The 23,898-nt window shown below is 52.6% G+C and overlaps 2 protein-coding genes across 9 annotated transcripts in view; both read right to left on the reverse strand.

Moving 5' to 3' along the window:
• Window positions 1-13,278, reverse strand: part of SLC4A5 (solute carrier family 4 member 5) — a 34,125-nt gene extending 20,847 nt beyond the window's left edge. For 4 of the 7 annotated variants that reach the window (XM_088068448.1, XM_088068449.1, XM_088068450.1 and 1 more), the window contains exons 1-6: window positions 13,151-13,278; window positions 11,460-11,553; window positions 10,492-10,683; window positions 6,831-6,960; window positions 4,054-4,214; window positions 2,947-3,102 (exon numbers count right to left, since the gene is read on the reverse strand). In XM_088068448.1, the coding sequence (XP_087924574.1) occupies window positions 2,947-3,102; window positions 4,054-4,214; window positions 6,831-6,960; window positions 10,492-10,683; window positions 11,460-11,532 (712 nt within the window). In that variant the 5' untranslated portion in view covers window positions 11,533-11,553; window positions 13,151-13,278. Of the gene's footprint in view, window positions 1-2,946; window positions 3,103-4,053; window positions 4,215-6,830; window positions 6,961-8,732; window positions 8,859-10,491; window positions 10,684-11,166; window positions 11,185-11,459; window positions 11,554-13,150 lie in introns of those variants that run through there. The other 3 variants (XM_088068452.1, XM_088068453.1, XM_088068454.1) reach the window with 2 other exon arrangements.
• A 4,065-nt stretch (window positions 13,279-17,343) lies between these two features.
• Window positions 17,344-23,898, reverse strand: part of LOC102104492 (tetraspanin-15-like) — a 32,929-nt gene continuing 26,374 nt past the window's right edge. For both annotated transcript variants that reach the window (XM_088068455.1, XM_005532979.3), the window contains one exon: window positions 17,344-17,592. In XM_088068455.1, coding sequence (XP_087924581.1) covers window positions 17,344-17,592 — 249 coding nt within the window. The remainder of the gene's footprint in view (window positions 17,593-23,898) is intronic.

Below are 23,898 nucleotides of genomic sequence, written 5' to 3' on the forward strand. Positions count from 1 at the left end.
GGATCCATTGGGAATGTCGGGGCAGGATCCATTGGGAATGTCGGTGCAGGATCCATTGGGAATGTCGGTGCAGGATCCCATTGGGAATGTCGGGGCAGGATCCATTGGGAATGTCGGGGCAGGATCCCATTGGGAATGTCAGGGCAGGATCCCATTGGGAATGTCGGGGCAGGATCCATTGGGAATGTTGGGGCAGGATCCATTGGGAATGTCGGTGCAGGATCCATTGGGAATGTCGGGGCAGGATCCCACTGGGAATGTCAGGGCAGGATCCAGTGGGAATGTCGGGGCAGGATCCCATTCATTGGGAATGTCAGGGCAGGATCCCACTGGGAATGTCGGGGCAGGATCCATTGGGAATGTCGGGGCAGGATCCATTGGGAATGTCGGGGCAGGATCCATTGGGAATGTCGGGGCAGGATCCATTGGGAATGTCGGGGCAGGATCCATTGGGAATGTCGGGGCAGGATCCATTGGGAATGTCGGTGCAGGATCCATTGGGAATGTCGGTGCAGGATCCCATTGGGAATGTCGGGGCAGGATCCATTGGGAATGTCGGGGCAGGATCCCATTGGGAATGTCGGGGCAGGATCCATTGGGAATGTCGGGGCAGGATCCATTGGGAATGTCGGGGCAGGATCCATTGGGAATGTCGGGGCAGGATCCATTGGGAATGTCGGTGCAGGATCCATTGGGAATGTCGGGGCAGGATCCCATTGGGAATGTCGGGGCAGGATCCCATTGGGAATGTCGGGGCAGGATCCATTGGGAATGTCGGGGCAGGATCCCATTGGGAATGTCGGGGCAGGATCCATTGAAAATGTCGGGGCAGGATCCATTGGGAATGTCAGGGCAGGATCCCATTCATTGGGAATGTCAGGGCAGGATCCATTGGGAATGTCTGGGCAGGATCCCATTGGGAATGTCTGGGCAGGATCCCATTCATTGGGAATGTCGGGGCAGGATCCATTGGGAATGTCGGGGCAGGATCCATTGGGAATGTCGGGGCAGGATCCATTGGGAATGTCGGGGCAGGATCCCACTGGGAATGTCGGGGCAGGATCCCATTGGGAATGTCGGTGCAGGATCCTGTGCAGAACATCAGGGAAAGAAAATTCAGGAGCCGCTGTGGCCGGGAGCAGCGGGAGCGCGGCAAATCCGGGGCTCCACCGAGTGACCTCCCGCTAAACCCGGGCGAATAATCGGGAAAAGAACCAAATCCCCTTTTGTAAGGGCTGGGAAAAGGCGGGATCAGCCGGGAGCAGACCGGATTTGTCTGTGCTGGCCGCGCCAGGAAACCCCCGCGCCAAGCCGCGGCCACCACACTGCGCCATTGTGCTGGCGTGATGTCAGCGCGCAGTGACGTCATCGCCTGGCGATGTTGTCATCGCACGGTGCCATTGACTGCGCGGTGATGTCATCGCACACATTGTCCCCACTGTGATGTCATCACACAGTGACATCCTCACACAATGACATTGTCTCCACAGTGACATCATAAGACAGTGACGCTGTCATCACACGGTGCCATTGTCCCCACTGTGATGTCATCACACGGTGTCATTGTCCTCACTGTGATGTCATCACATGGTGCCATTGTCCCCACTGTGATGTCATCACACGGTGCCATTGTCCCCACTGTGATGTTATCACACAGTGTCATTGTCCTCAATGTGACGTCATCACACAGTGCCACTGTCCCCACTGTGATGTCATCACACGGTGCCATTGTCCCCACTGTGATGTCATCACACGGTGTCATTGTCCTCACTGTGACGTCATCACACAGTGCCACTGTCCCCACTGTGATGTCATCACATGGTGCCATTGTCCCCACTGTGATGTCATCACACGGTGCCATTGTCCTCACTGTGATGTCATCACATGGTGCCATTGTCCCCACTGTGATGTCATCACACAGTGCCATTGTCCCCACAGTGACATCATCACACAGCGCCAATGTCATTGCACAGCGCCACAGTCCCAACAGTGATGTCACCACAGCGATGTCATCACATGGTGTCGTTGTCCCTACTGTGACATCATCACAATGATGTCATCACACAATGATGTCATCACAGTGATGTCATCACAGAAAGACATTCTTCCTCACCCATCACACGATGATCTCGTCCCTCACAGTGACGTCATCACCCAGTGATGTCGCCACACGTGGACATTGACGTCACACCACGATCCGATCCCTCACACAACGATGTCACCACCCAACGATGTCACCACACAATGATGTCACCACACAATGATGTCACCACACAACGCTGTCACCACACAACGATGTCACCACACAATGATGTCACCACACAATGATGTCACCACACAATGATGTCACCACATGTGGACATTGCCATCACACCGCGATGTGATCCCTCACAGTGACGTCATCACCCAACGATGTCACCACACAACAATGTCACCACACGTGGACATTGCCGTCACACCACGATGTGATCCCTCACACAACGATGCCATCACCCAACGATGTCACCACACAACGATGTCACCACCCAACGATGTCATCACACGATGTCACCACACAATGATGTCACCACACAACGCTGTCACCACACAATGATGTCACCACACAACGATGTCACCACACAATGATGTCACCACACAATGATGTCACCACACAATGATGTCACCACACGCGGACATTGCCGTCACACCGCCATCCGATCCCTCACACGACGACGTCATCACCCAGCAATGTCACCCGACGGTGACGTTGTCCCTCCCGTAACCCATCCCCTCACACGGCGCTCTCCGTGTCCCAAACACCTCCTTGGCCCCCGGTCACCCCTCACCCCTAAACCCCCCAGGCCACAGTTTTGGGGTCCTTCCCCACAACAAACTCGGGGGTGCCCCAAACCCCGCGTTCCTCCTTCCCCTCTCCCGAGGTTTCCCCCCCGGACCCCCGGCACTGACCCGTGTTGGAGGACACGGATTTGCCGATGTCGGCCAGGGAGCGGTGGATCGGTTTCTTGGTCTGGTGGCGGTGCTTGCGCAGGAGGACGTAGCTGAGCTTCTCCCGCAGCTCCGGCTTCAGCAGCCCGTCCTCGATCTGCTTCTCGATGACATCATCTGCAACACGCGGCCGTGGGGACCTTGGGGTGACCTCCCAAAATCCCCAAAACCCCAAAAACCCCCCCAAAAACCCCAAAATCCCCCAAAATCTGCTCCTTGAGCATCTGCTTCTCGATGACATCGTCTGCAACACGCGGCCATGGGGACCTTGGGGTGACCTCCCAAAATCCCCAAAACCCCAAAAACCCCCCCAAAAACCCCAAAATCCCCCAAAATCTGCTCCTTGAGCATCTGCTTCTCGATGACATCGTCTGCAACACACAGCTGTGGGGACCCTGGGGTGACCTCCCAAAAACCCCAAAACCCCCAAAAACAACCCCCAAAACCTCCAAAACCCCCAAAAACCCCCCAAAACCCCCAAAATCTGCTCCTTGAGCAGCCCATACTCAATCTGCTTCTTGATGACATCGTCTGCAACACGCAGCCGTGGGGACCCTGGGGTGACCTCCAAAACCCCCAAAAACCACAAAACCCCCCAAAAACCCCAAAAACAACCCCCAAAATCTGCTCCTTGAGCAGCCCGTCCTCGATCTGCTTCTCGATGACATCGTCTGCAACACGCGGCCGTGGGGACCCTGGGGTGACCTCCCAAAAACCCCAAAACCCCCAAAAACAACCCCCAAAACCCCCAAAAAACCCCCAAAAACCCCCAAAATCTGCTCCTTGAGCAGCCCATCCTCGATCTGCTCCTCGATGAATCATCTGCAAGCCCCCAGCCACGGTGACCCAGGGGTGACCCCCAACACCTCCCCAAAATCTGCTCCTTCAGCAGTGACCCCCCCCAAAAACCTCAACCCAACCATTTCTGGAAGCAGCTGATGGCTCCCAACTCCTCCCTTTGCTCATTCCCGGAGAAATCCGGGATACGGAGCAAAACAAAATGAGTTTAAATCCATTTCCCAGCGTTTTGGGACACCGGGGAGGGGAAAATCCTCCGGGGGTTCCTACCGATGATTTGGGGCAAGGAGTATCCGTCCAGGTCCAGGAGCACCGTTCCCGTCTGGAGACACGTCCGCAGCTCGAAGAGGCTGTGCAGGGACAAGGTGGACACGTGGGGTTTGCTCCACCTCTCGCCGCCTTCCTCCACCTTCTCCTCGAACTTGATCCACCTGGAAGGAGAGCGGGATGGACCCGGAATGTGTGGGGGAATGGATTTTCCTGGGGATTGATCCAAAAGCTTGGATGAATCCGTCTCACGAAGTTCTCGCTCGTTGGGCAGGGTGGGGAGGGGGAATCTGGGGGTTTCAGGATTGTGGAGGGGAGGAAATCCGTGGATTTCCCCGTCCTCAGATTGGTCCTGTGGGATTTGGGAATTGTGGAGGGGAGGAAATCCGTGGATTTCCCCGTCCTCAGATTGGTCCTGTGGGATTTGGGAATTGTGGAGGGGAGGAAATCCGTGGATTTCCCCGTCCTCAGATTGGTCCTGTGGGATTTGGGAATTGTGGAGTGGAGGAAAACCTCCCAGTCCCAGCAGGAAACCCAACCCCGAGGGTTTCTCCCTCCTCGAATCGCTCCGGAGAGGTTTGGGGGGTTTGAGCATTCCCAGTGTCCCAATTCCTCAGGAATTCTCAGACTCCACCTCGGAATTCATGCCCTTCCTTGATTTTACAACTTCCAGAGAAACTTCCGGAATGGGGTGGGTGATTCCTCCCAAATCCCTGGGAACGGGGCTGGGACTCCAGCTCTTGGGTTTTTTTTTGGGGGGGAAAAAAATCTGCTTTCCTTCCACGGATTTTCTTTCCTGGAGTTTAACCTGACCCATCTGAGCGGGATCTGGGCTCCTGCTGCCCCAGCCGGGAACGCAGAGGAGGAGAAGGGATTTTGGGAACGGCTGATGGCCCCGGAATTCCGAGGGGGAAACATGGGGAAAGGCCAGGATGGGATCAGCCGCTGCAAAGACAAAACCTCAGCTGTCCCCACTAAAAAAAAAAAAAACTCCCAAAAATTTATCCGGGAGCGCCAGGAATGCTCCGACAAAACCCCAACGCACAACGCTTGGCCCTGGCGCCCATCCCACATTCCCGGATTCCTCCGGAGAATCCTTCCCTCCAACCCTCCAGTTTTCCCTGGGATGGAATTCAAGCTTCCCGCGGCGGCTCCCGCCAAGCGCCGCGCTCCCAGATCCGATTACGCCGCTTTCCCTCTCCTTTCTGCCCCGTTTTTCCCCAGGAATTTGGGTTATTCGGGAGCAAGGCACGATTCCAGGGCATCCCAGGGTTCTTTCGCTGAGGTTACGGTGGATTCCCACCTCCCTGCTGCTCCCAGCATCCCGAATTCCCATTTTTTATCCCCCCTGAGGATGAAGAGTCCCAGCCTGGCTGGAGAACGGAAACTGGGACTCGGAAAACCTCCGTCATCCTAGAAAAAAATTCCCATTTTTCCCCATTTAATGGATCCAGCCTGAGGATGAGGAGGCTCAACCCGGCCGGAGAGCGGGAATTGGGACTTGAAAAATCAGGAGAAATTTGGGAATCTCCACCTCCGGCCCTCCCTGATGAAAAGTGATTGAAAATCCCAATGCAAACGTGGATTTTTTTTGCCTTCCAAGCTTTTCCCAAAGAGTGGGAGAGCGGGAATAAACAGGGATTTATGGAAAATTAAACATTTTCCCAACAGAATCCAGACACCGCGGAGTCGGAGCGGGGATTGGAAGCGGGAGGATCCTGAGGAGCTTCCCAAATTTCGGCTGATGCAAAAAAACACAGCCCAAAATTTGGGATGGGAGAAGTTTCACTCTTGGCCGGGCCAGGAAAAGTGTGGAGGGGGGAAAAAATCCTGGGAAAATGTTCTTTATTCCCATTTTCTGGCTGGAATTCTCCAGTTTCCCGTTTTTTTTCACCCTCCCAGCCTTTCCTGCAGGGCTCTGGGGACTGGGAGGGGGAAAAGCTCTGGCTTTGGGATTGAGGAAATTCGGGATAAGCAGGGAAATCTTCCGGCTCATCCTCAGGATGCCCTAAAATCCCATTTTTCCCACATTTCCCTGATTCGGGAACGTCCTTTTTTAACCCCATTACAAACAATGCTCATTCCCTGATCCCGTTTCCCTTGGGGATATTTTGGGATGGGATTTTTGGGATGGGATTTTTGGGATGGGATTTTTTTCTTCCCCCTGGCACATTCCCAGATCCCAATGCTCATTCCCTGATCCCGTTTCCCTTGGGGATATTTTGGGATGGGATTTTTGGGATGGGATTTTTTTCTTCCCCCTGGCACATTCCCAGATCCCAATGCTCATTCCCTGATCCCTTTCCTCTTGGGGATATTTTGGGATGGGGATTTCTTTTCCCCTGACCCCATTCCCAGATCCCAATGTTCATTCCCTGATCCCATTTCTGCACGGGGATATTTTGGGATGGGATTTTTGGGATGGGATTTTTTCCCCCCTGGCTCATTCCCAGATCCCAATGCTCATTCCCTGATCCCTTTCCTCTTGGGGATATTTTGGGATGGGGATTTCTTTTCCCCTGACCCCATTCCCAGATCCCAATGCTCATTCCCTGATCCCATTTCTGCACAGGGATATTTTGGGATGGGATTTTTTCCCCCCTGGCGCATTCCCAGATCCCAATGTTCATTCCCAGATCTCAATGTTCATTCCCAGATCCCAATGCTCATTCCCTGATCCCGTTTCCCTTGGGGATATTTTGGGATGGGATTTTTGGGATGGGATTTTTGGGATGGGATTTTTTTTCCCCCCTGGCTCATTCCCGGATCCCAATGCTCACCTGGCAGATTCCTTCCACTCCATCTCATCGCCGTCGTGCTGCAGGGTGTCCATCTCCGTGAAAAGCGTGGGATTGGGGGGCTCATCGTCCTCCCCCAGGATGTACCGGAGCCGTTCGGCGGCCGGGGACACTGCCAGGGGGAAAAGGAGCTTTAATTCCATGGAAAACGGGGTGATCCCGCTCCATTCCCGCGGGGAAAGGCCCCGGGGGCGGTTCGGGGTCACAAAAAAAAAAGGGATAAAAATGGAGGAAAACGTTTAATGGGTTAACTCCAAACGATCCCATCCGGAATTCCCTGTGGGAAGAGATGAGGGATGCTGGGGAAAGGAGTGGGATGAAAGCCCAGGAACCGATTCCCATCAAACTTTGGGGTTGGATTCTTCCTTCCTCACCCTCATTTTGGGTTCCTGGGGCTGTGCCACCCCTGAAACCCCAAAATCCGAAGGAAATCCTGTGCAGGAAAAGCTTCTTTTATCTTCTTTTCATTATCCTCCCAGATTTTAGGGAATAAATCCCACTTCCAGCTCCCAACTTGTGCTTCCCTCCCTCCTCGGGGTGTTCAACCAACCCTGGCCAGGCAGCCAAAATTCCTGGGATTTGTTCACCTGGAGAACCCTTTCACGCCCGGGAGAGCACCCAGCTCTCCCTGCTCCGGGGTTTTTTTAATTCCTGGGAATTCGATCCAGCACGGAAAATCCCGGGAAGCAGCAAGTGTTTGTTGGGGAGGGGGAAAGCGACGGGGAAGAGGTGAAAAAAAACCCCAAAATCAGCCCAAAATCAGCCCCTGCTCCTTGGAGGGGGATCCAGATCTCCCCGAGCCGGAATTCAGGATGGGAAAACTCTGGGATTTCAGCCATTCCCGGGGAATATCGGGGGTCACTTCCATGGGGAACGGGACAGGGATGATCAGAAATTATTTCGGAAATGAAATCCCCTCTATCCGAGGTGCCCCTTCCCATCCCAAACCCGACCCAGCAACAAAACCCGGGATCCTTTTCCAAACCCAAATTCCCGCTCTGGCTTTGGGGAGAGCGAAACAAAACGGGATAAAATTGGGGAATGGGGGAACGGGGGACTGAGCCTGGTTTAAGGTCCGGCATCATCCAGGGGCTCCCGTGGATTTTCCAGTTTTTCCCTGGATTTTCCTGCCTCAGACGAGTCCCCACCTCCCCAAAAACCGGGAGAGCGGGATGCAGATCCCGCGGGATTCAACGCTCCTTGCCCTGCTCAAGAAACCCCCGGGTTTGGGATAGAAACCCCCGGGTTTGGGATAGAAACCCCCGGGTCTGGGATAGAAACCCCCGGGTTTGGGATAGAAACCCCCGGGTTTGGGATAGAAACCCCCAGGTTTGGGATAGAAACCCCCGGGTTTGGGATAGAAACCCCCAGGTTTGGGATAGAAACCCCCGGGTTTGGGATAGAAACCCCCAGGTTTGGGATAGAAACCCCCGGGTTTGGGATAGAAACCCCCGGGTTTGGGATAGAAACCCCCGGGTTTGGGATAGAAACCCCCGGGTTTGGGATAGAAACCCCCGGGTTTGGGATAGAAACCCCCAGGTTTGGGATAGAAACCCCCGGGTTTGGGATAGAAACCCCCAGGTTTGGGATAGAAACCCCCGGGTTTGGGATAGAAACCCCCAGGTTTGGGATAGAAACCCCCGGGTTTGGGATATTTCTGAGCCTTTCAAAAATCGACTTTTCCCGCCCGGGAGCAGCGGGAGCCGGGAGCTGCCCCCGTTTATTTTTGGGATCGGCTTTGGATCTCGGTGCCTGGAGTTTATCTGGAATTCCCCAAATTGCTTTTCCCAGGGAAAAATAAGAAAAAAACCCCCAAACCCGTGGAGCTTTTCCTCCCCTCCCACCACGGGGGGAAAATAAAACCAAACCCAACCCCAACCCTACCTGGAGTTGTTTCCATTTCTTCCCCCATTTCTCCCCGGCTTAACCCCAAACCTTCTCCGCGCGATCCCAAAAAAACTCCAAAGCCCCGGAGTTCCTTTATCCTTTATCCACTGCGGCTCGCTAAACTCCGGCGGCTTTAGGGAAGCAGATTACCGGGAATAAAAAAAAAAAACCTTTCCTCTCCTCGGGCTCCCATGACGGGAAGTTACCAAATCGCTTGGGATGCACTTGGAAAAGCAGCGGGAAAAGCGGGAGAGGAGCGGGGGAAAAAAATTCCCAAGATTTGGGGTGGTTTCCCCTGCGGGGAATTTTTTTTCCCCGTACGCGGAGAAGCCGCTCCGAAATTAAAGTTTTGGTTTTTTAAAGTGGGGGGGGGGGGGGTGGGAAAAAAAAAAGGGCTGGAATGAGGGAGATTTCCTGGGATTTTGGGGTGGGGTTTTGTCCTTTGGAAAGTGAATTTTTCTGTCCAAGCCCCTCAGAGCAGCTCGGGGTTATCTCCGAGTGGAATTTGGGAAGGAGGGAAAAGGAAGGAAAAGGAAGGAAAAGAGGGGAAAAGGAGGGGAAATAGGGGAAAAAGAGGGAAAATTTGGGAAAATTTGGGAAAATTTGGGAAAATGAGGGGAAAGGAGGGAAAATTTGGGAAAAAGAAGGAAAATAGGGGAAAAGAAGGGGAAATAGGGGAAAAAAGGAAAAATGGGGAAAAGAAGGGGAAAGGAGGGGAAAAAGAGGGAAAATTTGGGAAAAGAAGGGAAAATATGGGAAAAGAAGGGAAAATAGGGGAAAAGGAGGGGAAATAAGGGAAAAGGAGGGGAAATAGGGGAAAAAGAGGGAAAATAGGGTGAAAAGAGGGAAAATTTGGGAAAAGGAGGGGAAAGAAGGGGAAAGGAGGGGAAAAGGAGGGGAAAAGAGGAAAAAGGAGGGAAAATTTGGGAAAAGGAGGGGAAAGGAGGAGCCACCAGCGAATAAAAATCCTCTTCCCATGAAAAAAAACCTGGAAAACTTCAGGGTCCCGCTGGGCCTGAACCCGAATGCAAATTTCCAGTGGGAGGGGGCTGGAAAAAATCCCAGCCCATGGAAGGGCTCGGCAGCCGCTTTCCTGTGCGAAATGTTAATCTTCCCTAAGGAGATTTCCCTGGAGCGGCAAAACCCGTCGGGAACAAGGTGTGATTCCCGAAAGTTGTCTGGAACCCCAGTCCTGGCAGGAAAACCCTGTCCCAATCCCATTCCAATGGGATAAACCTGCTGGGAACACGGCGTGATGCCCGATGTTTGTCTGGAGTCGCAATTCCAGCCAGGAAAACTCATCCAAACCCGCCCCAATCCCATTCCAACGGGATAAACCTGATGGGAGCAAGGTGTGATGTCTGAAAGTTTTCTGGAATCGCAATTCCAGCCAGGAAAACTCATCCAAACCCGCCCCAATCCCATTCCAACGGGATAAACCTGCTGGGAACACAGGAATCGCAATTCCAGCCAGGAAAGCTCCTCCAAACCCTCCCCAATCCCATTCCAATGGGATAAACCCATCGGGAGCAAGGTGTGATGTCCAAAAGTTTTCTGGAATCGCAATTCCAGCCAGGAAAAATGGTTTTCCAAACCATTTCAATGGTTTCCAACCCATTTCAGTGGGAAAAATAAACCCGGGAATGAGCGGCAGAAGCGGCTCCCAACCGAGCTGCTCCAATCCCGCATCCGAGCTGATCCAACCGCCCGTCCCAGGGTGCTCGGAATCTCTCCCCGTTTTTTTTTGGGAACTCACTGGTCCTGCTGGCGTTGTCGTTGCCGCTCTCGGGCCAGCCCTGGCCGCCGTCGTCGGTGTCCGAGGGCTCGCGGTGGCCGAAGTGCCGCTCGCTCTCGCTCCGGTCCCGGCTGGAGCCCGGCGACCTCCGGCGGCGCCGCTTCCGGCGGTACCCGCGCGGCACCGGCACGCCGATGTAGATGGAGTGGTAATCTGGGGAAGGGGCACGGGGTCAGCTCCATAAAAAAATTCCCTTTCCAGGGAGAAAACGATGCGGATGGGGCAGTCGTTGGAATAAAAAGGTCGTTTTCCTGGGGGGAAAATTCCTGGTGGGAACAATCTGGATGAAGCGACAACTGGAATAAAAAATTCAATTTTCCAGGCGGAAAACTTCCAGGTAAATAAGGCAGGGAGGAGTTTTCCACCCGGATTTCACCTGGGAATTTTCAGCTTCCTCATCCTCAGATCTCCTCCAGGACATTCCTGGGATTTCACTCACCTTCCTCATCCCTCAAATCTCCTCCAGGACATTCCTGGGATTTCACTCACTTTCCTCATCCCTCGAATCTCCTCCAGGACATTCCTGGGATTTCACTCACTTTCCTCATCCCTCGAATCTCCTCCGGGACATTCCCGGGATTTCACTCACCTTCCTCATCCTCAAATCTCCTCCAGGACATTCCTGGGAATTTTCACCTTCCTCATCCTCGAATCTCCTCCAGGACATTCCCGGGATTTCACTCACCTTCCTCATCCTCGAATCTCCTCCAGGACATTCCTGGGATTTCACTCACCTTCCTCATCCTCGAATCTCCTCCGGGACATTCCCAGGAATTTTCACCTTCCTCATCCTCGAATCTCCTCCAGGACATTCCTGGGATTTCACTCACTTTCCTCATCCCTTGAATCTCCTCCGGGACATTCCCGGGATTTCACTCACCTTCCTCATCCTCAAATCTCCTCCAGGACATTCCCGGGATTTCACTCACCTTCCTCATCCTCGAATCTCCTCCGGGAGCCGCCGAGGCCGCGCTCGCTCATCCCATCCTCGTCCTCCAGCATGGTCCCGCTGCTCGGGGGGAGCTGGGGAAGGATCGGGAACGGGGCTTCAGTGGGATTTGGGATTTTATGGGGTTTGGGATTTTTATGGGATTTGGAAGGGGAAGAACCTCTCTGCTCTGACGGGAGCTGCCTGAGATGGAATCCTTCTCCCGGGAATATCCCAGCGGGATTCCCGGTGGGAGCTTCCCTGGGATCATCCTGGCTCAGCCCTTTGCCACCCCTGCTCTCCCATCCCCACATTCCCAAAATTCCAGCCGGATTTCCCCAGGATTCCATCCCCCGGCCTCCAATTCCCGATGCTCAGAGGATCCCTGAAGCATAGAACATTCCAGAGATTTCCCAGCACAATTCCCGACACGAATTTCCCGGAATTCCAGAGCCCCCCGTTACTCCGGGATAACCCCACTCATCCCAAAGGGATTTTCCAAATTTTCCTTTCCCAGTCTCTGATCCCGCATTTCCCTGGAACTTCCCGGAATTCCAGAGCCCTCTGGGATAACCCCACTCATCCCAAAATTTTCCAAATTTTCCTTTCCCCATCTCCGATCCCACGTTTCCTTTCCGCTTCCAGCCGTTTCCCTCTTTGATTCCCGTGGGATTTCTCCGGCCTTTTGCCAGGGGCGTTGATTATTAATTAATTAACGCCTCCCTAATTAGCCGACCTCCAGTGATTGCCTTTCACACTCGGCTGCCCGGGCGCGGCTGTTTCTATTCCCGGCCGCCGCTCGATGCCTCCCAAAGTCACTTGGAGGGCGATCCCGAGCGGCATTCCCGCATTTTCCATCTGTTTCGGGGGGGAAAAAATCCCAACTCCGGCCAAAATCCTGGGGAAGCTGCTGGGCCTGGCAGGGTGGGCTCTGCTGGCTGTGAATTCCCGACCCGTTTTCCTCGGGAAAATCCAGTTTATCCCAGCCCAGCTCCAGCCCCATCCTGCGCTTGAGATTTAAATTCCATTTCCAAGATTTGGGAATTTTTTTTCCCCCTCTCGATCCCAAGCTTTTGGCAGGAATTGATTCCATTCAGGGAAAATTTAGGGATTTCATTTCGGGGTTCTGCGGGGAAACTTGGGGAGTTTTAGGGATAACGCCATCCGCGAGCCTCGGCTTCCCAAAAAACATTCCGGGGTGAATCCCGAGCATTTCAGGGAAGCTGGAAAAGCAGAAAAAAAAAGCAGGAAAACATTCCCAGCCTCAGGCAGGAATATTTTGCCTCTAAAAATGACCTTTTAAAAGATGAGGGATCAGAACCCCCAGGAAATTCCAGCAGGTGGGGGCTCCCGGGTGACGGACTGGGATAGAAACCCTTCCAGCTGGGATAAAATCTGGGAAAAAAACGGGATTTTTTGGGAATCTGGATGAGCTGGGAAGCACAAAGAACCCCCCAGGGGTAAAGCCAGGCTTTGTTGGACGCGGATAAATGAAAGGTCCCGATCAATTCCGGGCTGGGAGAACCCGGGATATTTTTTTTCCCCCTTGGATATTTCCTAAATCCCTGAAAACCAACCCGGAGCAGAACCGCTGGAAAACCCAACTCCAACCCCATGGAAACCCGGGCAGGGAAAGCAGAGCGGCGCTCCCACAAAACTCCCGGAACGCTTTTTCCCCTTTCCCAAACTCACCTCGAACTCCCCCAAAAATATTGGGGAACGGGCGGCGGAGCCGGGATCAGGGAAAGCCGGGATCGCCGGGAGTCAGAGCTGCTCTTCCCAACATTCCGGCGGCTCCAGTGCCGGCGGCTCCGGCTCCCGATGGATTTTGGCGGCGCCGATCGACGTCCGGGAGCGCGGAGGATGACGGGGAGCGCCGGGAGGGAGGGAGGGATGGAAGGCAGCCCTGGACAGGGATGGTTTTTCCATCTGGGACCAGCGGGATGTGGGAAATCCTGCGGGATTTGGGGTTTTCCTGGGGTTGGGGGTGGGGGAGGGTTTTTTTTTCCACATGGATTTTGGGTTTTGAGGGGTTTGGGAGGGGAACTGCTCTGATTTCCAAGCTCTGTGTCTGGATCTTAGGGAATGACAGGAATTTCCAGCACTGGGATGATCCCAAATCCTCCTCAGTGGGATGATCCCAAATTCCCAATCCATGGGATGATCCCAAATTCCCAATCCATGGGATGATCCCAAATCCTCCTCAGTGGGATGATCCCAAATCCTCAATCCATGGAATGATCCCAAATTCCCAACCCACGGAATGATCCCAAATCCCTCATCCATGGGATGATCCCAAATTCCCAATCCATGGGATGATCCCAAATTCCCAGCACTGCGATGATCCCAAATTCCCAATCCATGGGATGATCCCAAATCCTCCTCAGGGGGATGATCCCAAATCCTCAATCCATGGGATGATCCCAAATTCCCAACCCATGGGATGATCCCAAATTCCCAATCCATGGAATGATCCCAAATTCCCAATCCATGGGATGATCCCAAATCCCCAATCTGTGGGATGATCCCAAATCCTCAATCCATGGAATGATCCCAAATTCCCAACCCATGGGATGATCCCAAATTCCCAGCCCTGGGATGATCCCAAATCCCCAATCCATGGGATGATCCCAAATCCCCAATCTGTGGGATGATCCCAAATCCCCAATCCATGGGATGATCCCAAATTCCCAGCCCTGGGATGATCCCAAATTCCCAGCACTGCGATGATCCCAAATTCCCAATCCATGGGATGATCCCAAATTCCCAACCCATGGGATGATCCCAAATTCCCAATCCATGGGATGATCCCAAATTCCCAACCCATGGAATGATCCCAAATTCCCAGCCCTGGGATGATCCCAAATCCTCAATCCATGGGATGATCCCAAATTCCCAGCACTGGGATGATCCCAAATTCCCAGCACTGGGATGATCCCAAATTCCCAGTCCATGGGATGATCCCAAATTCCCAATCCATGGGATGATCCCAAATCCCTCATCCATGGGATGATCCCAAATTCCCAGCACTGGGATGATCCCAAATTCCCAATCCATGGGATGATCCCAAATTCCCAATCCATGGGATGATCCCAAATTCCCAATCCATGGGATGATCCCAAATTCCCAATCCATGGGATGATCCCAAATTCCCAGCCCTGGGATGATCCCAAACCCTCTGGAGAGCCGGGATCAGCCCCCAGGAGATCCCCCCCCCAAGCCTGGGCGGGTTTAGAGTCAGGATTGCCCCTGGAATTATTCCCAATTCCACATTTTCCTTTCCACATCCATGGATTCGGGGTCAGGAATCTCAACCGTGGCTCCGCTCCCGTTTCCGCCCGGATTCCTCCGCTCCCTCCAGCCTTTTATCGGGAATATCAATAAATCCCCATCCAGCTGTGCCCGGCCCTTCATTCCAGAAAAAAACCCGGGATTTGGGAATGGGATTTGGAGCTTTGGACTCGTCCCAGGCCGGGGCCTTTCCCTCGGGAATGATCCCGATCCCAGTCCAGGTGGGATCCAAGATTTTTCCCGGTTCCCGTTTTCCTCCCGGCTCCTGCTGGATCCGATTTTCCCTTCCCTGTGGAGCTCCGTTTAGCGGGAATTTGGGAATACCCTCGGATATTTTGAGGAAAGGTTTTGGGGGTTTCCCGCTCCTCCTTCAATCCGCTTTTCCCATTTTCCAGGCATTTCATTCTCCGTGGGAATCGTTGGGCTGGAAGGAAAATCCATTTTTCCCAACAATCCCGGGATGAGAACCCGCTCCCAATCCCAGGAAATCCGAATCCAGGTTTTGTCCTGGAAACCAAGAGGAAAAAAAAAAATGGAATTTCGCTTTTTCCCTCCCAATCCAGGGGAATTTATTGGAATTTATCGCCTTGCACCCCTCGAGGTTTTACCAAATTCCCGGTTTTTGTTAAATTTCCCGGGGAGAGAGGGAATCCTGGGAATTGTTTGGGTTAAAGGGAAAGCTGGGAATGGTCGGGAGAGGGAGACAGAGCCCGGGAGTCGATTCCGGAGTCTGGGAATCCGCGGGATCCAGGCCCAGCTCAAGCTTCCCAAATACCCCAATCAATGAGGAATGCCAGAAAAAAACGGGATTTCTCGGGAAAAGCAAACTCCAGGTCCTTTTCCCTTCACTTTCCCCCCTTTTCCTTTTTCCTTCTACTTTTTTCCCCTTTTTTTCCCACATTTTTTCCTTTTTTTCCCCCTTTTTTCCCCACATTTTTTCCTTTTTCCTTCTACTTTTTTTCCCATTTTTTTCCCCATTTTTTCCTTTTTCCTTCTACTTTTCCTCCCTCCTTTTTCCCCATTTTTTCCTTTCCCTTTTTTCCTTTTCCTTTCCCATTTTTTCCTTTTCTATTTCCCATTTTTTTCCCTTTTCCTTTCACTTTTTCCTTTTAATCTCATTTTTTTCCTTTCCCTTTTTTCCCCCCTTTTCATTCCCATTTTTTCATTTCCGCCTCCCAGGAAACCTTTGCCATTCCCAGATCATGGATGAGTCCCTGAGGTCCGGCACCACCGGGATTTTCTGGGATAAAACCCCACATTTTTTGGGATAAATCCCAAGAAATCCCGGAGGGAATTCCCACCCGGATCGAGAAATTTGGGATAAGAAACAAAACCTTGGGAAAGGCAATTCCTTACCTGCTCCTTCCAGGCCGGGATCCATCCGAGGGGATTTCCTCCATCCCGGGATTATCCCGAACAAACCCGTCCTGGCATTAAAAATTCCTGGGATCTCCTTTCACAATTTCCCAGGAAATCGGCGGGAAAACAACGCCCCCAACCTTGGAACACCCGGCGGAAATTCCATTTATTGGGAAAAAAAACCCCAAATTCCCCCTTCTTCAGGAGATTCCCGGAGATTTTTACAGTTTTCCCAAAGAAATTTCGGGAGCTGAGAGGAAAAATCCCATTTTTTACAGTTTTCCCGAGGAAGGAAAAACCCCATTTTTTCCCAGTTTTCCCAAAGAAACTTTGGGAGCCGAGAGGGAAAAATCCCATTTTTTCCAAAGAAACTTCTGGAACTGAGAGGAAAAATCCCATTTTTTCCCAAAGAAACTTTGGGAGCTGAGAGGAAAAATCCCATTTTTTTCCCATTTTTTCCCAAAGAAATTTTGGGAGCCAAGAGGGAAAAATCCCATTTTTTCACATTGAAACTTTGGGAGCCAAGAGCAAAAAATCCCATTTTTTTCCCAAATAAACTTTGGGAGCCAAGAGGGAAAAATCCCATTTTTTCCAAAGAAACTTCTGGAACTGAGAGGAAAAAATCCCATTTTTTCCCCAAAGAAACTTTGGGAGCTGAGAGGGAAAAATCCCATTTTTTCCAAAGAAACTTCTGGAACTGAGAGGAAAAATCCCATTTTTTCCCAAAGAAACTTTGGGAGCTGAGAGGGAAAAATCCCATTTTTTCACATTGAAACTTTGGGAGCCAAGAGCAAAAAATCCCATTTTTTTCCCAAATAAACTTTGGGAGCCGAGAGGGAAAAATCCCATTTTTTCATATTGAAACTTTGGGAGCCAAGAGGGAAAAATCCCATTTTTTTCCCATTTTTTCCCAAAGAAACTTCGGGAGCCAAGAGGGAAAAAATCCCATTTTTTCCCCAAAGAAACTTTGGGAGCCAAGAGGGAAAAATCCCATTTTTTCCCAAAGAAACTTTGGGAGCCAAGAGGGAAAAATCCCATTTTTTCATATTGAAACTTTGGGAGCCAAGAGGGAAAAATCCCATTTTTTTCCCATTTTTTCCCAAATAAACGTTGGGAGCCAAGAGGGAAAAATCCCATTTTTTTCTCATTTTTTCCCAAAGAAATGTTGGGAGCCAAGAGGGAAAAATCCCATTTCTTTTCCACGTTCCGCTCCGAGCTCCGAGTCCGTGTCCTCCTCACACTTTGCTGGCCCAGGCGGCTCCTTCCTCCTCCTCCTCCTCCTCCTCCTCCTCGGCATTCCCGGGATTTACCGGGATGTATCCGCCCTCCCTGGGCAGGCACCAGCACCAGCCGGCGCCGCGGAGATCCAGGGAGGCCAAGCGGAGATCCCGCGATTCCGGCAGCGGGAAATCCAGGGAATCCAAGCGGGAGCGGATCTCGTTGAGCTGCTGCCAGTGGAGCCAGGCCATGGCCAGGCCCAGCACCTGCGGGATTGGGATGGAGGGGTCGGGGAAAATGGGATCGGGGAAAATGGGATCGGGGAAAATGGGATCAGGAAGATGGGATCAGGAAAATGGGATCAGGAAAATGGGATCAGGGAAAATGGGATCAGGGAAAATGGGAACAGGGAAAATGGGAACAGGGAAAATGGGATCAGGGAAAATGGGAACAGGAAAATGGGAACAGGGAAAATGGGATCAGGGAAATGGGATCGGGGAAAATGGGATCGGGGAAATGGGAACAGGAAGATGGGATCAGGGAAAATGGGATCAGGGAAAATGGGAATAGGGAAAATGGGAACAGGGAAAATGGGATCAGGGAAAATGGGATCAGGGAAATGGGATCAGGGAAATGGGAACAGGGAAAATGGGAACAGGGAAAATGGGAAAAGGGAAAATGGGATCGGGGAAAATGGGATCAGGGAAAATGGGAACAGGAAAATAGGATCGGGGAAAATGGGATCAGGGAAATGGGATCGGGGAAAATGGGATCACGGAAAATGGGAACAGGGAAAATGGGAATAGGGAAAATGGGATCAGGGAAAATGGGATCAGGGAAATGGGAACAGGGAAAATGGGATCAGGGAAAATGGGATCAGGGAAAATGGGATCGGGGAAAATGGGATCGGGGAAAATGGGATCGGGGAAAATGGGATCGGGGAAAATGGGATCAGGGAAATGGGATCAGGGAAATGGGAAAAGGGAAAATGGGAAAAGGGAAAATGGGATCAGGGAAAATGGGAAAAGGGAAAATGGGAACAGGGAAATGGGAATAGGGAAAATGGGATCAGGGAAATGGGATCAGGGAAAATGGGATCAGGGAAAATGGGATCAGGGAAAATGGGATCAGGGAAAATGGGATCAGGGAAATGGGATCAGGGAAAATGGGAACAGGGAAAATGGGATCAGGGAAAATGGGAACAGGGAAATGGGATCAGGGAAAATGGGATCAGGAAAATGGGAACAGGGAAAATGGGAAAAGGGAAAATGGGATCGGGGAAAATGGGATCAGGGAAATGGGATCAGGGAAAATGGGAACAGGGAAATGGGATCAGGGAAAATGGGATCAGGGAAAATGGGAACAGGGAAAATGGGAACAGGAAAATGGGATCAGGGAAATGGGATCAGGGAAAATGGGATCAGGAAAATGGGATCAGGGAAAATGGGATCAGGGAAATGGGATCAGGAAAATGGGATCAGGGAAAATGGGAACAGGGAAAATGGGAACAGGAAAATGGGATCAGGGAAAATGGGAACAGGGAAAATGGGAACAGGGAAAATGGGATCAGGGACAATTCCCAGCCCAGCCTGGGATTGGATATTCCAGGGGAATCCAAAATTCCTGCCCAAAATCCCAGCTAAGCCAGCTCATGGAATCCTGGATCCAAAACCCGCCCGGTCCCGCCGGGGCTCCCGCAATTCCCGGAGATCCAGGGGGATCCAGCCCGGCCTGGGACATTCCCGGGGATCCAGGAGCAGCCACGGATCCTCTGGGAATTCCTTCCCACCCTCGTTCCATCCCAAATCCCATCCAGTTTCCCCATTCCCTGTGTCCTGTCCCTCCATCCCTTATCCCAACCCCTCTGGAGCCCCTGGAATGTGCCGGAAGCTCTCCCTGGATCCTTCCCCTTCTCCAGGGGAACATTCCCAGCTCTCCCAGCCCGGCTCCATGTCAATTTCTCCTCCCTAAATCCCCCTGGAAGTGGATCCCAAGGGAATTTCCGTGGATCAGCAGCTCCACCAAGCCTGAAAAAAGCGGAGAATCCCATCCCTGGAATTCCGTCCCAGCCCAGCCTGGAGCCCTCGGCTGCCTCCTGCCCCATTCCCACTTTTCCAGTCCCTCCCACGGATCCTCAGGGATTCCCGGCTCTTCCATATCCCTGGGAATGGGATCAATCCCCACGGCTGGCGCCTGGTCCCAGGGTTTTCCCAACTCCGGGAATTCGGGATTCCCGCCCTTGGGGCTGGAAAAAAAAAACCCCTGCAGGCGCTGAAGGGAAAAGTTGGGAAAATCTTTGGGAATCTGCCGTTATCCCAAGGGCCCGGAACTGGATCCCATCCAGTGTGGGATCTTTGGGAATGGCTCCGTCATTCCAGGGAGAGCCCGCCCGGATAATGGGATTGGGCTGATCCCTATCCAGCGGAATTTCCCTTTTCCAATCCCATTTCCACGGATGTCGCCGCGGCCTCGTTCCCGTCATCGCTCCCGACTGAAATCCCGACCCCGAGCAGCCGGAAAAATCCTTTGGAATGAGGGATTTGGGGGAAAATTTGTCATTTTTCCCCTCCCGGAAAGATTTGTGTTTGCATTCCATGGAAACAGAGCCATGATCCCTCCTGCTCCTCCCGCTGAGGAATCCCAGAGAAAACAGGGAATTCCGGAAGGGAATGAAATCATCCAAAGATCCCAGTCAGGATCCCGAATCCCAGAGAAAACAGGGAATTCCGGAAGGGAATGAAATCATCCAAAGGCCCCGATCCAGATCCCGAATCCCAGAGAAAACAGGGAATTCTGGAAGGGAATGAAATCATCCAAAGATCCCCGGTCAGGATCCCGAATCCCAGAGAAAACAGGGAATTCCGGAAGGGAATGAAATCATCCAAAGATCCCCGGTCAGGATCCCGAATCCCAGAGAAAACAGGGAATTCCGGAAGGGAATGAAATCATCCAAAGGCCTCGGTCAGGATCCTGAATCCCAGAGAAAACAGGGAATTCCGGAAGGGAATGAAATCCTCCAAAGATCCCAGTCAGGATCCCGAATCCCAGAGAAAACAGGGAATTCTGGAAGGGAATGAAATCATCCAAAGGCCTCGGTCAGGATCCTGAATCCCAGAGAAAACAGGGAATTCCGGAAGGGAATGAAATCATCCAAAGGCCTCAATCCAGATCCCAAATCCCAAAGAAAACAGGGAATTTGGGAAAGAAATGAAATCATCCAAAGGCCCCGATCCAGATCCCGAATCCCAGAGAAAACAGGGAATTCTGGAAGGGAATGAAATCATCCAAAGGCCTCGGTCAGGATCCCGAATCCCAGAGAAAACAGGGAATTCTGGAAGGGAATGAAATCATCCAAAGGCCCCGATCCAGATCCCGAATCCCAGAGCCGTCGCTGCCGCTGATTTATGACCCCGTTCCCATTCCCAGCCCGGCCCTAAATTCCCTCTCCCCCTTAATGAGAACGGCGGAAGCTGTCAGGAATTATGGATGCATCCAATATCCGAGGACGGCGTTTTCCCGGAGCGCCGGCGGATCCGTGGAATTTACGGAAAACGGGAACAGGACGGAGCAAAGCTGAGGCTGGGAAAATGAAAAGAAGCGGAATTTTTCCTGGATCCGGGAGAACCGCTCGGGAATTGTTGCCGTTGGAATTTAAGGAGCGGCCGGTTCTTCCCGGATGGAATTTGACCCTTCCCAGGCTTTTTTTGAGTGCCCAGGAAGAGCAAATCCATGGAAAAGCTGCTCCTCCTCCAGGGGGCAAATAAATCCCGGGAGCTTCGCACGAGGGAATCCATAAAAATTCCATTGGGAATCACGGGAATGATGGAATCGTGGAAGCCATGGAACGAGACGGTCCCGAAGGTCCCTCCCGACCCAAATCATTCCATGATTCCCCCTAATCCCCTTTGGATCAGTTTTCCACTGGGAATTTGGGCTGGAATCACCCCAATTCCTCCCTGGAAGCGATGGACAGATCCTCTCCTCCTCCTCTGGAAAAAAAGGGCTTGGGAAGTTCGGGAAAAGGCTCAAATTTCCATTTCCACCTCATTTTCCAAAGGAAAAAGGGCCTGGAAGTCCATGGATTTTTTCCCTTAGCCGTGCCTGACTCCAGCAAGGAAAATTCCCTGCAGAAACCCTTTTCCGTGGAAATCCGGGAATGTTCCCCAGTTCTGGCTGGATCCTGAATGCTGAACCATTCCAGGTTTTCCCAGATTTAACAAAGCCCCAAAATCGGGATTTTCCCACCTTTTTTGCACTTTTCATTCCCTAAATTGGGATTTACGGAGAGATCAGATGGAAAAATCCCGTTTATTCCCTTTCCCCGCTCCGGAAAGCCGGAGCCGTGGGGAGATGGGGGGAGCAAACAAATCCCAAATTAATCTTCCAAGGAAATATTCCCGCTGCAGGGGGAACGTTTTCCATCCCTGTCAGCGGGAGATGGAGAGGCCGGCCTGGAAAACGAGGATAATTCCGAGGTTTTGTTTGTTTTTTTTTTACGGAATGGAGTCGTCGATCTCCGGGATTGACGCTCCGGGGAGGGAACGGCCGCCCCCAAAACCGAGGATCTGCAGAGGCTGAGGATGGATGGGACACAGGGAAAAATAAATCACCGGGATGGATGGGAACGCTCGCCTTCGGATCCTTCGGGATGGAAAAATTCCATGTTTTTAAGGGAAAAAAAAAAAACCAAAAAAAAAACGGGATTGAAGAGGTTTTCCTGCTCCTGTTTCATTGCTGAGAGGGGCAGGGAATGATCCAGGGGACTGGGAGAGCTGGGAATGTTCCCCTGGAGAAGGGAAGGATCCAGGGAGAGCTTCCGGCACATTCCAGGGCTGGAAGGAGCTCCTTGGAAATGCCAAAGGTTTCCAGTTCTGGGATAGAAAAGGTTTGGAATTGGATTATTTGGGGAAAAAAAAAAAAAAAAAAAATGGCAACAGCTTGGAAAGACTTGGAGAAGGGAAATTCCAGGGAAATTTTGGAGCCATTTCCAGGGTCTGGAGGGGCTCCAGGAGAGCTGGGGAGGGATTGGGATAAGGGATGGAGGGACAGGAAACAGGGAATGGCTCCCACTGGGAAAAGGGAGATTGGATGGGATTTTGGGAAGGAATTCCTGGCTGGGGATGGAATTCCCGGAGGATCCGTGGCTGCCCCTGGATCCCTGGGAGTGCCCAAGGCCGGGCTGGATCCACCTGGGATAACGGGAATTATCCCACATCCCACAGGGGTGGGATGAGACCGTGAAGATCCTTCCCAACCCCAAGAATTCCCGGATTCTCCGGAATAACAACAGGGGGGGAAAAAAAAAATAAAAAAAATCCCTGGAAAGGGCCGGGAAGGAACGAGCTGCATTCCCTAAAAACCTCTGGAAGTGTTTTTGTGCCTCATTTCCACCCCGAGCACGTCCCCAGCCCCGCGGAGAATCCGTCTGGGGGCGGGGAAGGACACGGAGGCGGGAGAAGGATGGATGAGCTCGGCCGCTCCGGGGCCGCTCCGCGATTAACGCGGGAGCGCGGCGGGAATCTGGGAATGGAAAAGTCCTTGGGAATGTGTGGGATGAGGAGCCAGGGTTGGAGCTCGGGAATTTTGGGAATGGGAAAAGAGAGAATTCCAGGGATGGATGGATGGAGGTGGAGTTTGTGCCCGGCTCCGAACGGAGGGAAAACGAACACAACCTCTCCGGGGGGGATTGGATGGTCCTGGATTTGGGGGGATCCCGGATTCCCAGGCTCCCCGAGCCTCCGGAGCAGCTCCCGCTCGTGGCTGGATCCAGGTGGGACCTTTAACCCCTTCCCGCCCGGATCCGCGATTCCAGGCCGATCCAATCCGTTTCTGGATAACGGCAGCCCCATTTCCCGCTGAATTCCCTCCAAATCCTGGCAGGATCCAGCCCAATCCATCTTCCCAGCGCTGAAATTCGGGAGCAGATGGGGAGGACGAGCTGCTCCGGCTCCGCAGGAACAGCTCGTGCTGAGATCCATCAGCATTCCCGCCGATTTCCCAATTAACGGCGCCACTCCAGATCCATCAGGGCTCGGCATTCCCGCGGATTTCTCCCCGGCATTCCCAATTAACAGAACCACTCCAGACCCATCAGCATTCCAGGGATTTGTCCCTGGCATTCCCAATTAACGGCGCCACTCCAGATCCATCAGGGCTCGGCATTCCCGCGGATTTCTCCCCGGCATTCCCAATTAACGGCGCCACTCCAGACCCATCAGCATTCCAGGGATTTGTCCCCGGCATTCCCAATTAACAGAACCACTCCAGATCCATCAGGGCTCGGCATTCCCGCGGATTTCTCCCCGGCGTTCCCAATTAACGGCGCCACTCCAGACCCATCAGCATTCCAGGGATTTGTTCCTGGCATTCCCAATTAACAGAACCACTCCAGACCCATCAGCATTCCAGGGATTTGTCCCCGGCATTCCCAATTAACAGAACCACTCCAGATCCATCAGGGCTCGGCATTCCCGCGGATTTCTCCCCGGCGTTCCCAATTAGCGGCCGGCCGTTAATGGATGAGGCCGCGGGAGGCGGCGCCGATGGACCGGGATGAGATAAATCGGGATTGG

Source organism: Pseudopodoces humilis, chromosome 30 (assembly GCF_049639895.1).
Source record: "Pseudopodoces humilis isolate 2021_Gansu_Grassland_sample_001 chromosome 30, ASM4963989v1, whole genome shotgun sequence".
NCBI lineage: Eukaryota > Metazoa > Chordata > Aves > Passeriformes > Paridae > Pseudopodoces > Pseudopodoces humilis.